This window comes from Caenorhabditis briggsae (assembly GCF_000004555.2).
Source record: "Caenorhabditis briggsae complete genome, chrIV, whole genome shotgun sequence".
Classification (NCBI taxonomy): domain Eukaryota; kingdom Metazoa; phylum Nematoda; class Chromadorea; order Rhabditida; family Rhabditidae; genus Caenorhabditis; species Caenorhabditis briggsae.
In genome coordinates, this window is record NC_013487.2 from 6001317 (window position 1) to 6017354 (window position 16038).

The 16038-nt window shown below is 39.4% G+C and overlaps 3 protein-coding genes across 3 annotated transcripts in view; 2 read left to right on the top strand and 1 right to left on the bottom strand.

Annotated features, from left to right (window-relative positions):
* Nucleotides 1-446: 446 nt before the first annotated feature.
* Cbr-fem-1 lies at nt 447-6468 on the bottom strand (the record flags this gene model as incomplete). The annotated part of the gene is made up of 10 exons (XM_002633829.2): nt 447-568; nt 1597-2324; nt 2533-2678; nt 4434-4916; nt 5037-5125; nt 5876-5981; nt 6025-6071; nt 6112-6172; nt 6219-6344; nt 6394-6468. 10 exons carry the CDS (start codon nt 6466-6468, stop codon nt 447-449), a joined length of 1983 nt encoding a protein of 660 aa, XP_002633875.2.
* A 599-nt stretch (nt 6469-7067) lies between these two features.
* Nucleotides 7068-10101, top strand: Cbr-drp-1 (the record flags this gene model as incomplete). The annotated part of the gene is made up of 5 exons (XM_045235316.1): nt 7068-7380; nt 7430-7740; nt 7788-8744; nt 8838-8979; nt 9743-10101. 5 exons carry the CDS (start codon nt 7068-7070, stop codon nt 10099-10101), a joined length of 2082 nt encoding a protein of 693 aa, XP_045096920.1.
* A 1229-nt stretch (nt 10102-11330) lies between these two features.
* The window catches only part of CBG19921, a gene marked incomplete at both ends in the record, with an annotated part of 13251 nt that continues 8543 nt past the window's right edge, over nt 11331-16038 (top strand). Inside the window, 4 exons of the mRNA XM_045235317.1 lie at nt 11331-11963; nt 11998-12099; nt 13215-14301; nt 15330-15773. Of these exons, the coding sequence (XP_045096919.1) occupies nt 11331-11963; nt 11998-12099; nt 13215-14301; nt 15330-15773 (2266 nt within the window). The remainder of the gene's footprint in view (nt 11964-11997; nt 12100-13214; nt 14302-15329; nt 15774-16038) is intronic.

Consider the following 16038-nt stretch of genomic DNA (forward strand, 5'->3'; position numbering starts at 1 on the left):
AATCATATCAAAGAGGTAAATTATAATTCAAGAAAGTAGAAAAAAAGGATGGGGCACAAGAACAGAGACAAAAACTACCGGTATTCATTTTATTCTTAAATTGATCGAGTACGGGTTCTAGAGGTTTTTATCGCTAGGGAGATTTGATAGATTATTAAAGGGACCAGGTGAGGAAAAATATGTGAAAATGCGACATTTGAAAAAAGCACCAAAACGAAGCAAACTACCGTAACAGCTGTAATAGAAGGGCCCTTTAACTTTGAGCCGAGTTCCTGTAAACGATATCAGAAATCGGTCAACTGATAAAATGTTCCTGATTTTATGCTTAACAATTTATCAGTTGACAACTTTTTGATATCTTTCACAGGAACCGAGAAAAACTGGTTCAGGGCCCTTTTATTACATGTTTTACGATTATAAAAAGATGAAAAAAGCAAAAAGGAAAGCTAATGTTGCAAATAAAATCTTCTGAGTTCCAATGAAAAATCTCTCTCAACTCCATCAAAAATTTCGGAATACTTCGTTCTCATCGCGTTGGCAACCAATCCGGCGAGTGTTATACGGCGGCCTGGAAAATGAATATGAATTAAAGTGCGGGAAGATGTAGTTTCGGTAATCCTATATGCACCTTTAAATAGAGAGCCGAGAAAAGGAAGGAGAGAGTCTTAATCCTATTCACACGTTATTCCGGAAAAGGAAAGAATGGGAGAAAGTCATAATTGAGAGTGATTAGTTCGAGAGGACGGGGAACGCCTTTGGAGGCTTTTGGAGCTGTGGGAGAATTCATAGAATAAGTTGATTATAAAATGGGTGACGGATATTTAACCAAAGAAATGAAAATTGAATTTCAAATGGAATGGAATATGATTGAAATCGGTATTCGGGAAAATTGAAAATTAAAATCAGAATTCTATAGAATCTCATGGTCCAAAATCCTTCGAAATTTCAGAATCTCAATTTTTAGAACTTCAGAAGAAAAATGATGAGGAATGAAGTGGTCTAACTTTCTCAACACGATTTTTCTAGGCCACTAAGGAAAATGACCTAGAAATGACTTGATATTCACCCTGTGTGTTTTCTAGGCCATTTAAACATGGTGGCCTAACTTGTGCAAGTTGAGTTTTCTAGGCCTCCACCTTTTTTTGGGGTAGAAATGAACAGGGCTGATGGATTTTCTAGGTCACTTAGCACATGATGGTCTAGAAAATTTAACTTGCAAAAGTTAGGTCACCATGCAAAAATGACCTGGAAAACTAACCAGGCGAATATCAGGTCATTACTAGGCGATTTTGACATGGTGGCCTAACTTTTGAAAATTAAGTTTTTTAGGCCACCATATTAACTGATCTAGAAAACACACCACATGAATATCAGATCATTTCTAACACATTTACCATGGTGGCCTAGAAAATTTATTTTGGGAAAGTTAAGCCGCCATCCTAAAATGGCTTAGAAAACATACCAGGTAAATATCAGACCATTACCAGACCAATTACAATTGGGGCCTAGAAAACTTAATGTGTAAAAGTTAGGCCAATACGGTTCAGAATTTTTCCAAATTTTAAATTTCAGAATCTCGATTCTCAGAATCCTTACCGAGTCTCAAATCCGCAAAAGTGACGAATCTCCTATCATTATCTTCTTCTCTCTCCAACGCCTTCATCATCTCGTAGACAATTTCTCCTTTCTCATTCCTTGCAAACAACCATGTTCCATGATCCAGCAGTAACGAAATCAAACTTTTTCTAAATTCCTTGGCTCGAAGTGTCAAATGCATCGGGATGTCTCCACCTTCAAACGGAGCATTCACATCGAGTCCCTGCTCCAGGAGCTGTTGAAGAACTGCTGCCTTTGGTAGTGTGAGATCCGAGTTATGATCCGGAGCCTTCTCCTCAAGGGCATAGTGAAGAACCGGAACACGAAGCTTTTTGCACACTTTCACGAATCTTGCCAGGTCCAGCTTCGTATACTTTTCCTCTTCGGTGTCGTCCCCACGAACCGATGGAAGTTGAATTCGTTCGAAGACATTCATCAGATGAACAGCTACAACAACTAGCTTCTTGTACTCTGAGTCTACTGTAGCATGTGTGCATTTATCTTTTCCACAACATTCGGTATCTTCTAGAAGCGGTGGTCCTGTCCAATCAGCAGCTCGTTCCATTTCATAACATAATCGATCGAAGACATATTCAACCCAGGAGAACTTCACACGTAGATTGAAATTGGCTTGATGGTTGATTTGATAATCGTTGAGGGACATTGAGAAGGTCTCTTGGAACGATTGGAGGGTGGTTATGGTACCAAAGTACAGGGGAGCGAAGTGTCTGGAATAAAAATCATCATGTATAGAAGCCCCTTCTATACGTACATTTTGAACTCAATTATCCCGGTTCCTTCAGAAACTATCAAATTTTTTTCAACTGATAAAAGATTTATCATGTTATCAGTTACATTTTATCACTTGACAAATCTTTGATATCTCTGATGGGAGCCCAGATAATTGAGCTTAAAATGTACAGTAAGGCAACATACTCTTGTTGCAACTCCAACGCATGCTTCCACAGCTCATAACACCTGCTCATTTGTCCCATATCGCAATAAACCGCTCCACGGAATCGCAGATAGTAGTGAACATCGGTATGGGCGCCACCAAGAATACGTTCTCGAATTACGAGAGCCTGAAAATTTGTATTTTTTTGGATTTGAGAGGGGCCACCTGTAGGGGATCAGATATCTCATAGATGGGGTCCTGATGGGGAGAGACAGATAACGCATACATACTTCACGACTATCAAGGGGGTGTCCTTGAATGATGGCTCTCAAATGACGTAATCTAGATAAACGGTAGCAAATCAAAGAGTGGTGACTAATGAGGGTGGAGATATGGTTATTAGAGAAAAGGGAGTTTGGTCCAAAGTTTATGGAAAATAGGGACCGATATGTCTTCTTCGAAAATGGCTGATTTCAAAAAATTATCGGACGTATTTTGAAATTTTGTTCGGTATATGCAGACATGTAGATTCGTAGAGTAACAGGGTTCTTGAAAAAAAAAGTTCCAGAAACCTCGAAAAAAGGCTTCAAATAGCAGAAAAATCTCAGTTCTCTCCCCTTTCTGAAAACTTCTAGAAGTTTCTCGAATCTTTTTCGAGTTCTCGCTGGAACTGAAAACTCCGAAAAATTAGCGGGTTTTTGGCGATTTTTCAAGAAAAAAAAATTTTTTTTCTTCGATTTTTTTCAAAATTTTTAGACCTTTTTAGGTTTTTCAGCTGTTTTTGAAGATTCGTTATCGGTTTTTCCTTTGTCTGCATTTCGACGTGATTGTGTTTGCAAAAACTACAAACTACAAAAGGAAATTAGATTTCTACAGTAATTTACAGTAATTTTCAGGACTATCATCCCGTCATATTTCAGATGAAAAATTTGAAAAAATTAAAAAAGAATCTTCAAAAATAGCTGAAAACCCTAAAAAGGTCTAAAAATTTTGCAAAAAAATCGAAGAAAATATCAATTTTTCTCTCGAAAAATCGCCAAAAACCGCTAATTTTCAAAGTTTTCTGTATACCGTAAAACCTGTAATAGAAGGGCCTTCACACTGTCAAGTTTGAGCTCGATTATCTCGGCTCCTAAAAAAGATATCAAGAAGGTGTTAACTGATAAAATGTTTGCGATAAACAATTTATCAGTTGACAATTTTGACAAAGCTGACATTCAGGGGGGCCTTTCTATTACAGGTTTTACTGTGTTTAATAAACTTTTTGGAAAAGTAACGCAAATCACACACTGATAAAGACCAGTTTTTTAACTTTCAAAAATATTTTCGGCTAATTTCAAAAGGTCGGCGGCTTCTAATCAAAAAGACTGCTCTGTGCTCTGCGTATTACAAACATTAACTTCCGTTATGCAACACAAAACCATCGTGTTAGCGGACTCTTTATCATCGTAAATCTCACTCTTTTAGATCCATCCGCCGCCCAAGTACTCCCCAACTGAATGCTCAATTGTGTCATAAATCAACTCTCTTCGGGGCTTCTTCTCAGTTTCAAACGGGGTGGACATGTCACTTCATTGTTGCGTGTCACACTAATTAGTACCCATTTTGTCTGTCTGCGTCTCTCTCTCTCGGAAGGAAAAGAGCTCGTTTTGAGATTCATGTGAACGATGCCGCCGGAACATCACTTGAGACATATAGAAAATAGACTGGGAAAATCGGCAAGAGAGGGACCAATTAAAAAGGGGGTACGGTTAATTGGCCGGAAAACATCTTTTTATACCTCGTCACCTCTTGAGTGGTCAAAAGAGCGTTGGAATAGTGAGGCAAAAGAAGAGGATTAGAGGAATCCCTAAAACCACAGTTTATCTAGGACTTAAAGGACCTTTTTGACCGATTTTTTGACAGTGCCGCCAGACTTTTTTTTTAAAGGAAAGGGACCAACCTGCATTCTCTGTGCTTCAATATTACCATCCAACTGCTCTATCTGATAGCTATTATGAGCTTCCCGTTGATATTCATAGACTTCTTTCGGCTCAAAGAACGTCTCCAACTCTCGAATCGCCCGAATCTCATCTGAATGCAACTGAACATCCATCGCATGTCTCCAACACTCCATTGCCGTCATTGCGTCCATTTTCTTATCCAGATACGTGGATCCAAGAAGCTTCAAGGCATCTCTCTTGTGAATCGCAGAAGACATCTTATCGGCAAGTACATAGAGAACGTCTCGAAATCCGGATAGTGCAGCGCCCATCAGAGGATCAACTCCTTGGATATCCTTCATCATGACTGCTCCATGATCCAGAAGAATATTCACGACATCGACGTTTCCGGATTCAGCAGCATCGTGGAGAGCTGAATTGCCACGTTCTGTCTGGCAATTGACGTCGATTCCGGTGGCGAGAAGTTGACGGACAACGGAGATCTGGAAGAATTAAAAATTTTGGCTCAGGACAGAGGAATAGGGATGTCAGAGCGGAGCAACGCTCGCTTGGCAACGCGCGGAGCATTAGCCGGCTCCATTTAGCCAACGTCTCTTACTCACCTTATTTCTATACGCTGCGATCATAAGGCAAGTGTGTCCGTGTCGATTTGGAATGTGTGGATCGGCGCCTTTCTCGAGTAGGTATTGCACTGGAAAACGGCAATTTTAAGCCTCTATTTTAAATGCTTGAAGGTGGTGTTCTGTGAAATTTTTATTGCTTTGCTTCACAGAAGCACCTTTCTGGAAACTTCTCAAATATTTTTTGAATTCCCGCCAAAACTGAAAACTCTGACAAAATTAGCGGTTTTTTTGCGATTTTTCGAGAGAATAAATGTTTTTTTCTTCGATTTTTTGCAACATTTTCAGACCTTTTTAGGTTTTTCAGCTATTTTTGATAATTCTTTTTCGATTTTTTGGAATTTTTGTCTAAAATTTAACAATATGGTGTTCGTGAAGATTACTATAGATTACTGTAGAAAACCTTCTATTTCGCAGTTTTTTTTTTTGCGAATACAATCACGTTTTTCTGCAAAATAAAAAACTACAAAATTGAGATTTTCCTATAGTAATAGTAATCAAAACGACGTTCCATCAGAGTTCAGACAAGAAAACCAACCGGAAAAATCTAAAAAGAATTTTTGAAAATAGCTGAAAACCATAAAAGTCTTGAAATTTTGCAAAAAATCGAAGGAAAAATAAATGTTTCTCTCGAAAATTCGCTAATTTTTCGGAGTTTCCAGTTTTGACGGGAACTCAAAAAAGATTCAAGAACCTTCCAGAAGTTTCCAGAAATGGACAAAAAACGATTCTTCGAGATTTTGACCTTTTTTGAATTTTTTCTTCATTTTGGGAGAATCTACATGATTTTCTGCACAAAATAAAGCAAGAAAAGACCTTACCAATCTCCAAATGACCATCATAACAGGCTCCTCTTAACGGTGTACTTTGCGTATTTGTGGCTTGATTCACATCGGCATGTCCTTTCTCCACCAGAAGTTTTACAATCTGGAAATTCATTTTTCACAGAATCTTAAGAATTTTGACTCACATCTAGGTGTCCCGCGGCAGCGGCAGCCCACAAAGGAGGTGTTCCTTCTGAATCATGTTTTTTTTTTGAAGGGAAATTATTACTCACGAATATTGTCATTGTCGAATTCCACAGTTCCACGAACAGATGGATCGGCACCAATGTCTAGCTAAAATAATAAATCTACTTATTAGTTAGAAATCCAAAAATCCAACCAAATACTCCACAACATCTGTGTGCCCGTGCCTTGAAGCAGCAACTAGGGGGTATCGATCGTTCTCATTGTGATTCAAGCACTCACAAATCCATTCTGCATCATGTATTCTGTTTGATGTGAAAATCTGAAACTCTTTTTTTATAAAAAAAATTCTGAAAAAATATTTTCCTCACTTTTACTCGAGGCAGCTGTCCAGCTGATGCCGCATTGTAAACGACAGAACGGAACTGGCTAGCCTGCGCTTCCATTTTGAAGACCTTTCGGCCAAAATTATCTTTTTTTCACTCGCAAACTTCTATCGAAATTCCAGAAAAATATGGATCACACGGGTAAATTTGTCGTAGGATTGTGCGCTTTGTCTGCAATATGACGCTGTCGTGTTTGCGGCATTTCAGATTTTTCTCTGCGGAAAAATATCGGATATCGGAGGCGGATTTTGTTTATCTTCCGGTTTCAGGTTTTTATCATTTTTTTTCAAATTTGACTTTATGTCAAATTTCAAAAAGAAAAACTGCGTAGAATGATGCAAAACTTTATCATAAAACCTCGAAACTTAAAATTTTCCCAGTGAGTAGCAGAGTTGAAAAGATGGTATAAAAACCGAACGTTCTGAGTTTAGAAAATGAATGGTCAAGTGCACTCTTTCTGTTTGCATTTTTATCACTCGTTATCACTACATCTATCAGTTTTCAAAGTTTAGTGGCTGGCAGTTGTTCTTTGTCTTTCTTTACACAAACACATCCATTTCGCAACCTTCCAAACATCATTTTTACTATGAGTATGACACTTTGTTATTTCAAAATATTCCTTTTCTCCTCTCCCATCATCAATTTTCCAAATTTTTCAGATGGAAAATCTCATTCCAGTCGTCAACAAGTTACAAAATGTATTCGCGACACTTGGACGGAAAGAAGATCAGATACAACTTCCACAAATTGTAGTCGTCGGCTCCCAGTCCGCCGGAAAATCGTCAGTTCTCGAGAATCTCGTGGGGCGGGATTTCCTGCCACGTGGTACTGGAATCGTCACTCGTCGGCCTCTGATTCTTCAGTTGAATCACGTAGCGTTGGATGAAGAGTCGAAGAGAAGAAGGTCAAATGGAACACTGCTTAACGATGATTGGGCGATGTTTGAGCATACTGGATCGAAAGTTTTCACAGGTAGGATTTGTAGATTTTTATTAAATTCGAAAAGTTCTTTTAATTACAGATTTCGATGCTGTTCGCAAAGAAATCGAGGACGAAACCGATCGAGTGACCGGTGTGAACAAGGGAATCTCTCTTCTCCCGATCAGTTTGAAAATATATTCCCATCGAGTCGTCTCCCTCTCCCTTGTGGATCTTCCTGGAATCACAAAAATCCCCGTTGGAGATCAACCAGCCAATATTGAAGAGCAAATCAGAGACATGATCCTTCACTACATCTCGAACCCATCCTCGATTATCCTTGCGGTTACTCCAGCTAACCAGGATTTTGCCACCTCTGAGCCTATCAAACTGGCAAGGAAGTGGATGCAGGAGGTCAGCGAACGCTGGCAGTTCTTACAAAACTAGATTTGATGGATCAGGGAACCGACGCGATGGATGTTTTGATGGGAAAAGTGATCCCAGTGAAGTTGGGAATCATCGGAGTCGTCAATCGATCGCAACAGAACATTCTGGATAACAAAGCTATCAGTGATGCAGTTAAAGATGAGCAAACGTTCTTGCAAAAGAAATATCCAACACTGGCAAGCAGAAATGGAACTCATTATTTGGCGAAGAGACTGAATATGCTTCTAATGCACCACATCCGTAACTGCCTTCCAGCTCTCAAGGCTCGCGTCTCCATTATGAATGCTCAGTGTCAATCGGATCTTGTCGCATTCGGAGAGCCAGTTGAGGACAAGAATAGAACTCTGCTTCAAATCATAACTCGCTTTGCCACGGCCTACACATCTACTATCGAAGGGACCGCCCGTAATATCGAAACAACCGAACTCTGCGGAGGTGCTCGTATAGGATACATCTTCCACGATACATTCGGAAGATCGTTAGAGTCAGTGAATCCATTGGAAAATCTCACACAACTGGATATTCTGACTGCGATTAGAAATGCAACTGGACCACGACCAGCGCTTTTTGTTCCAGAAGTGTCTTTCGAACTTCTGGTTAAAAGACAAATTCAACGATTGGAAGAACCATCGTTGAGATGCGTTGAGCTCGTTCATGAAGAGATGCAGAGAATGGTTCAGCACTGTGGATTCACCACTCAGCAAGAGATGATTCGATTCCCACGTCTCTACGATAAAATCAATGAAGTCGTCAGTGGAGTTCTCAAGGAGCGTCTGAAGCCAACTAACGAGCTTGTCGAGAATCTCGTAGCCATCGAGCTCGCCTACATCAACACAAAGCATCCGGAATTCACAGAGGCCAATCTGGTGACACTTTTGAAGGAGGAGCTCTCCCTGGATGATCGTCACGGTCGTAGCCGTAACAGGCACGCGTCAACTGGAGAGCGAGCGGTCAGTGCTCATGGAGAACAGGTTCGGGTTGTAATTTGGGCATGTTGCGTGTTGTTTTCTTTTGGCTTGTTCTCGAAGTTTCGATGGGAATCATGGAAAAATCTTAAATTACAGCAATTGAATCCAGTGCCCGGAGTCAACGGTGTCGATATTAATGTTGCTCTTCAACAGCAACAACCACAAAATCCACGTGCTTCTTCGATCTTCGGGTTATTCGGAAACACCACTTCTAGCAACAAGTCGTCCCCACAAGAGAGTGAGTTATTCAGAACAAAATTGGAGCGGTGGAAGAAAAATGCCGGTGGCTGTGGCCGAAGGTTCCACAACGACAACTATCATAACCTAAAAATATTATAGAAAAAAGTCACAGCAAATCGAAGAAAATCGAAACGTTTCAGAACTTGACCGTTTTAGAACCATGACGTTCTAAAACTGACGTTCCACAACCATATCGTTAAAAAACTACGAGTTTCTGGAACTGGGACATTTCAGAACTGTGACTTCATAGAACTGTGACCTTTCAGCATTATGTCGTTCTAGAACAGCGACGTTTTAGAGCCAGACCGTTCTATAACTGCGACGTTTCTTAACTGCCAAGACATTAAAAAAATTCTGAACCGTCACATTTCTGAAATGAAACTAGAACCATGATTTTCTAGAATTGTGACATTTTAGAACTTTCGAGTTTTCTGATGGTTTTTCGAGTTTTGGGTTTTTCGAAAACAAAAAATCCTAAACCGTCTCAGTTCTAAAACGTCCTAGTTCTAAGTTGTCTCTTATCTCATTGACTTGATTAAAGCGATGAGACGATTGAAATTTTGACCAGAAGACGTCAAATCGAGGTTCTGTTGATGGGGGAAAACTGGAATTTTAAGAATTGTTTCGTAACTATGGTTCTAGGTTACGGTAGTTTTCGTTTTAGGACCTCCGGTCACGGCCATCAGCGTTATTTTTACACAGCTCCGGTTTTTTGTTCCAATATACCTTTTTGCTCAAAAAACGGTTTTCCAAAGTTTCAGAGAACACTGCAAACTTCCTGCCAGAAATCCCAGAAACCCAACTGGGCCGTCAGCTGACAAGTCGTGAAAAGCGTGACGTCGTCATTATCGAACGTCTCATCAGAAACTACTTCCTGATCGTTCGAAAGAACATTCAGGATACCGTACCGAAGGCCATTATGGCTTTGCTCGTCAACTTTGTTCGCGATAATCTACAATCGGAACTCGTTCGCCAACTCTACAAACCTGACGAGATGGACGATTTGCTCGCAGAAACTGAGGATATGGCTCAGAGACGACGAGACACTCTGGAGACGATGAAGGCTCTTCAACAGGCCAGTGTCATCATCAGCGAAGTTCGAGAGACACAAGTTTGGTAGAAGACGTCCGCCGAGGATTCTGTTTTATAAATTGCAATGTATAGATTAGGACCTAAATATTTTCTTTTTGTTTCTCCTTATTTCATATTTCATTTATCAGCTTTGATTTTCCTATTTATTTACCTTATTAGCCTCCCGCTTTTCTAGTTTTTAGCCCCGTTTTTCGCCATGATCTCTCTCTTTTTTGCTCTTCTGTCCCCCGTTGAACCCTTTTTTTTCTCCTCTCTCATCCCAAAGTGTGTTTTTCAAAAAAGGTTTTAGGTGTTTTTTGTGTTTAAGAGAAACGTTGTCACATGAAAAAGAAAATAGTCAGGAGCAGCATTTATATAAATACGATTCGATGCTTTCCAACCTTTTTTTATCTCTTTAAAAATTCAATCTGTCGTCCCGTTCCCAGATTGTGTCGTTTATTTCTTTTTTGCTATTTTTCAGATGTTCGGAATGTCGAAAATTTTGATTTCAAGAATTTCGGAATTCCGGAATGCTCCGATTTTTAAAAATTTGGAATTTCCTAATTTCAAAATTTCAAAGTTGCAGAATTTTCCATTTTTAAGATATTTCAGAGTTTTTCGATTTTTAAAAGTTTCAGTAATTTCGGAATTTTCATACTTGTAAAATTCCGGGCCGGCCCGGTAGCAAAAATTTTGTCATTTCGAGCCGAATTTTGAGCTCTCAATACAATTTTCTCCATTATTTTTTTTTGTTTTTGGATTGTTTGTCTGTTTGATCAAAAATATCAACAAAACTCGAAAAAAAATTTTGTCCGAAAAAAATCACATAAGGGTCCCCCCGTATGTGTTTTTTGAAATTTTCAAAACTTGTGGAATGACAGGCCGGGCCGGGCCTCCGAAATTCGGGAAAAAGGCCCGTTACAAGTATGGAAATTTTGGAATATTTTAATTTCGAAAATGTCCGAAAATTCCGATTTTAAGGATTCTAGTATTCCGGAATGTAACGATTTGGAAATTTTCTGAAAATTCCAGTTTTGAAAAATTGGAATTTTTAACATTCGAATTTTATAATAAAAATTCCATATTTCCATTTCAAAAACGTCGAACATTGATGAAAGTTGTCAAAAATGTGATTCCGCTCGAGACCCACAAGAAAATTCTACGCGTGCGCCTTTAAAATACTGTAGTCCACAAATTTCCAATTCCGCAGAAAAAAATCGTAAAAATTCCGTTCCGAACAACCCCGATCCCAGATAAAACGAAAAATTTTCAGGAAAAATGTCCTCCGACGAAGAAGAAGAGTTTGAGATCGGTGCAATTTTGCATCGAATGGAGTTTGACAAGCTGATCGACAAAGCGCTAGCATCCGAAGCGAAATTCAGTCCAGACTCGGTGGATCAAGGCAAATTCAAACACTCGAAATACGCGTATCTCGTGCATTGGAAGGGCTACACCGTCCAAGACCGAACATGGGAACCCGAGTCGAACCTCAAAAAGACTGGTCCATTGGCCGTGTACAAGGCTGAACACAATATGCCAGAAGGACATCAAAAGTTCGAGAAGACGTACGGAAGTGCTGTATGGAGGAATCTGGGATTGGCAGCGGATAAAGTGAAGGGTTATCGATATCTGTTGAGTCCACAGGAGAAGCGGGAGCAGAGGGAGCGAAGAGAGAGGCTGGAAAGGATGAACAAGCTGAGACAGAAGGAAGAGAGAAGGAGAAGAGAGGCTGCTAGGGAGAAAATGGTGACTCCAGATGATCCGGAACGGTTGTTCAAGAAGAAAAAGAAGAAGAAAAGGGAGTCGGATGGAGAAGGACCATCACGATCTTCAGAATACAGAATTCCCAAGAGAAAACGCTCGGTGACTCCAGAACCATCGCCTAGCATCTGCGTTCAGACGGTAAAATTGGCTTTTTGTTTTTTCCAAGTTTTGAATTTTTCAGACCTCTACCGCCGACAGCAGATCACCACCGTCCAGGAACCACGGAGCATCGTCTTCGATGAGTTCTAGCAGCAACGACAGTTTGAAATCCGGGGACAAGGAGGTTATTTCTAGCACTAAATTTTAAAATGTTTTATTATGGACGGAGCTTAATATCAGAACTTTTATGTGGAATATTTGCTCAAAAGTGGGCGGAGCTAAAATCCACTAGAACTGATTTTCACACAATACTCTTTTTTTGTTCTTAAAAGTGGGCGGAGCCTAACTTCTCTGTTTTTATTCAGAAAATCTGTTCAAAAGTGGGCGGAGCTTCACTCAAAATTTCGCTTTTTCGACTTTTTTCAAAGTGGGCGGGGCCAAAACTCGATGACCCGATTTTGACTATTTTTGTCTCTAAAAATTGACAAATCTCGAAAAATCGCTCCTCGTTCATTTCTGGGAACTTTAAGAATGTTCTCGAATCTTTTTTTTTGAATTCCCGCCAAAAACTGAAAACTCAGACAATAGCTATTTTTCGAGAAAAAAATTTTGAATTTTTCTTTGATTTTTCGCAAAATTTATAGACATTTTTAGGGTTTTCAGCTATTTTTGATAATTCTTCTTCGATTTTTCCGAATTTTTGCCTGAAATTTGACAGCATGGTGTTCGCGAAGATTACTGTAGATTACTGTAGGAAACGAATTTTCTTGTAGTCTGTAGTTTTCAGAATCACGTCAAAAACTGATTGTGTTTGCAAGAAAACTCTAAAAAAGAAATTCGATGGCTACAGTAATCTTCGCGAACACTATCCTGTCAAATTTCAGACAAAAAACCAGAAGAATCAAAAAAGAATTATCAAAAACAGCAGAAAAACCAAAAAAGGTCTGAAAATTTTGCGAAAAATCGAGGAAAAATCTTTTTTTTTTCTCAAAATATTATGCTTGTCTGAGAAAAAAAAGGTTGAGACGCAGAGAAAAAGTGTCTGCGTCTCCTCCTTATGTGTGCTATTTAGGCTCTCCGCTTCGATATCGCTACCGTATTTAGACTGCAAAAAATACTCTCTAACCTTTTTTTTTCTCAGACAAGCATAATACCCCGAAATTCCAATTTTTCAGAACTACGAAATTTACGGAATTCAAAGATTTTCAAATACAAAATATTCCGAAAATCCGAAGTTGTAGAATTCTGAAATTTTTAAAATTGGAATTTACTTTAATTACGAAATTCCGAAAATTTCAGAAAACAAGACAAGCTCGTCCAGGAATCCAACCACTGGATTTGAAATCTCCACGAATTAAAAAGAAGAAACAAGAAGCTCCAGTGCCGAGAACTCCAGGATATGACGACGTCTCACCACAGCCTGTTAGAAATTTCGAACTTCCAAAGTCAGAACCTCCTCGAAGATCCATTTCCACTGATAGCTGTATGAAGATCAAAATCAAGAGGAATTCCGACGGAGGGTATGAAGCAATTCCCCCTCAACCGATCCCAGTTCCGAGTGCCCAATCAAGCCAGAATAGTACCATTTCGTCATGTACCACATCAGAAGAAGAGGAGGAAATTGAAGAAAATAGCCAAGAAAAGCTAGAAAAACACATTGAAACCGCTCAGAAATACATGAAGAAGCTCAAAATCGAGATGAAAGAAGAGTTCCCGGTACAAATCGAAGCTTCTAGACGGTCCCGATCTTTCTCCACGGCACTAGACCAACGGAAACATCGGCGATGTCAATCTGCAGAATGTCTCAACGACTTCTTTAATCAGCGATGTGATTTGGAACTGTTCGGAAAGAATTTCGAAAAGTGTTCTTTAGTGAAAAAAGGTTTTCCGGCAGCGGTAATCAGAAAATATCCGAAAGAAGAGAAGAAAATGATAGTGAAGAACAAGATTCGAACACAATCGGACTTCAAGAAAATAGCAGAAGAGAATCAAGAGGCGATCAACAAGATCCAGCACCCGTTCAAAAAGCGATTAGAGACTCTGCTACCAGAACTAGTCAACGCTTACTCTTACGACGACAACTCCAGATTCAAGGAGCTATTCGAAGCCAATATTCCAAAGAAAGGAGTCTTCGATCCGCATCGATACGCATTGATTGTCTTTATCATATCTTACTGTAAACATCGACAATGGAATGCTGATCCGAAGGGATTGGCTCTGGTAGAGGCGGATGAGTCGAGAACATGGGGGAAGGTTCGGAAGCAGACGTCGCTGTGTTGTGAGGACCATCGGAAGTGTACTTGGATGAAGTTGTTTATGGAGTTAGTGCCGAGTAGGCTGAGGTTCATCGAATCGTCGAAGAGGAATTACAATGGATTGGATGGAGGTTAGTTTTCGGATCGTCGAAATGTTCTGATTTTGAAAACTCCGAATTTCGAAAAATTTCCGCTTTGAAAAATTGCGGAACATTCAAAATCGGAAGTTTTCCCCGAAATTCCTAAAATCTTAAAATCGGGTTTCGGTATTTCGGAGTATTCCGAATTTTTCGATTTTGAAAATTTTGAAAATTCGGAACATTCATATTTGAAAAGTATCTGAATTGCGGAATAATCAGATTATTAAAATTTCGGAATTTTCCGATTTTCAGAATTTCAAAATTTTGGGATTTTCGAGTTTTAAAATTCAGATTTTAAAATTTTTTGGAATTCGGAATGTTGCAATTTTGAAATTTTCAGAATTTTGGACGATTCCAGTTAAAATTTTTTTTTAATTTTGAAAATCTTTGGAACTCCGAATCCTTAGAAATCGGACAGTTCTGAAATTTTCCGATATTGTAACTTCGGGATATTTTGGTTTTTGAAATTTCGGAAAATTAAATTCGGAAATTTCGATTTTCAAACTTTCAAAATTCTGTATTTTCGGAATGTTTTGGCATATTCTGATTTTAAAAATTTGAAATTTTCGAGATTTTGAAATTTCAGGAATTCGGGAATATGATTTGGAAATTTTCGTAAAGTTTTCAATTTGAAAAATTTAGAATTTCGGAATATTTCGATTTTGAATGTTTATGTGTTCCGAATCCCGTTCCAAAACATCAAAATTCGATTAAAGGTGGGGAGACATGAAAAAAAAATGTTCTCGAAATTCCGTTCAAAGATGCCCCTCGAGGAGTTGAACTTGTGAAGGCGAGGAGTAAGGGTGCGGCGCCGCTACCGACTGAGCCACGCGGAAAAAAGAAAGCGGACGCCCGATTGCATACATAAAGGCGAGGACGACAGCTGTACGCAGAGTGACATTAAGCGTTGTACACCGTGACGGTAGAATGCATACTCTAGCTACAAAAAAACTACGAAAAATCTCCTGTCCCCCCACCTTTAATGTTTTTTTTAAAGCTCCAGACGATTTTTTTTCCAGACGACGGACCATTCCGCGATGACGTCTATTTCCATTGCATGAAGCTCGGTGCCGAATGCCAAAAACGTATTTTCTTCGAAGGCGCCAAACCGATAGGTCTACAAGAGGATGCAGTGGACGATTACAGCCTCGACGGAATGCACCTTCTGTCGGTGCAATATGGAAATCTTCAACGAATCCCATCTTATATGGCTTTGGGCGGTGCTGATATCAACGCTATTGCCACGTATATGCCTACGAAACAGGTGTTCCGGCTGCAGGATTATCTCAAGGAATGGATTGAGAAGAATGTCACTGATAGTGCTGTCAGACCAGAACACAAGATTTATTATGAGAATCTCATCGATATGGTTCGACTCACAGCGAGCTCGTTGGAGATTTTTGTGAAAGCAAAAGTCAATGAGATGATTGCAACTAGATTGAACATGGAATTTAAAATTCATAGTGAGTTTTTATTTTGGAACTTGCAGGAAAATTATATCAAAGTCATGGAAAAGAAGCCTGGAAAGAATTATATCAAATGAGAAACTTCGAAAGTGTACTGATTAGCCAGACTTTTCGTCTGTTGATCCCTTTCGCCGCGTAGAGGCTCAGTACGTGAAAGAGAATCAGGTTTTTACCGGAAAAAAACATGACAAAAAACAACTGGCATCAGCATATAGGTACCATAATACTGGCATCAGGACATGGGGGACTATATCACTGGCAT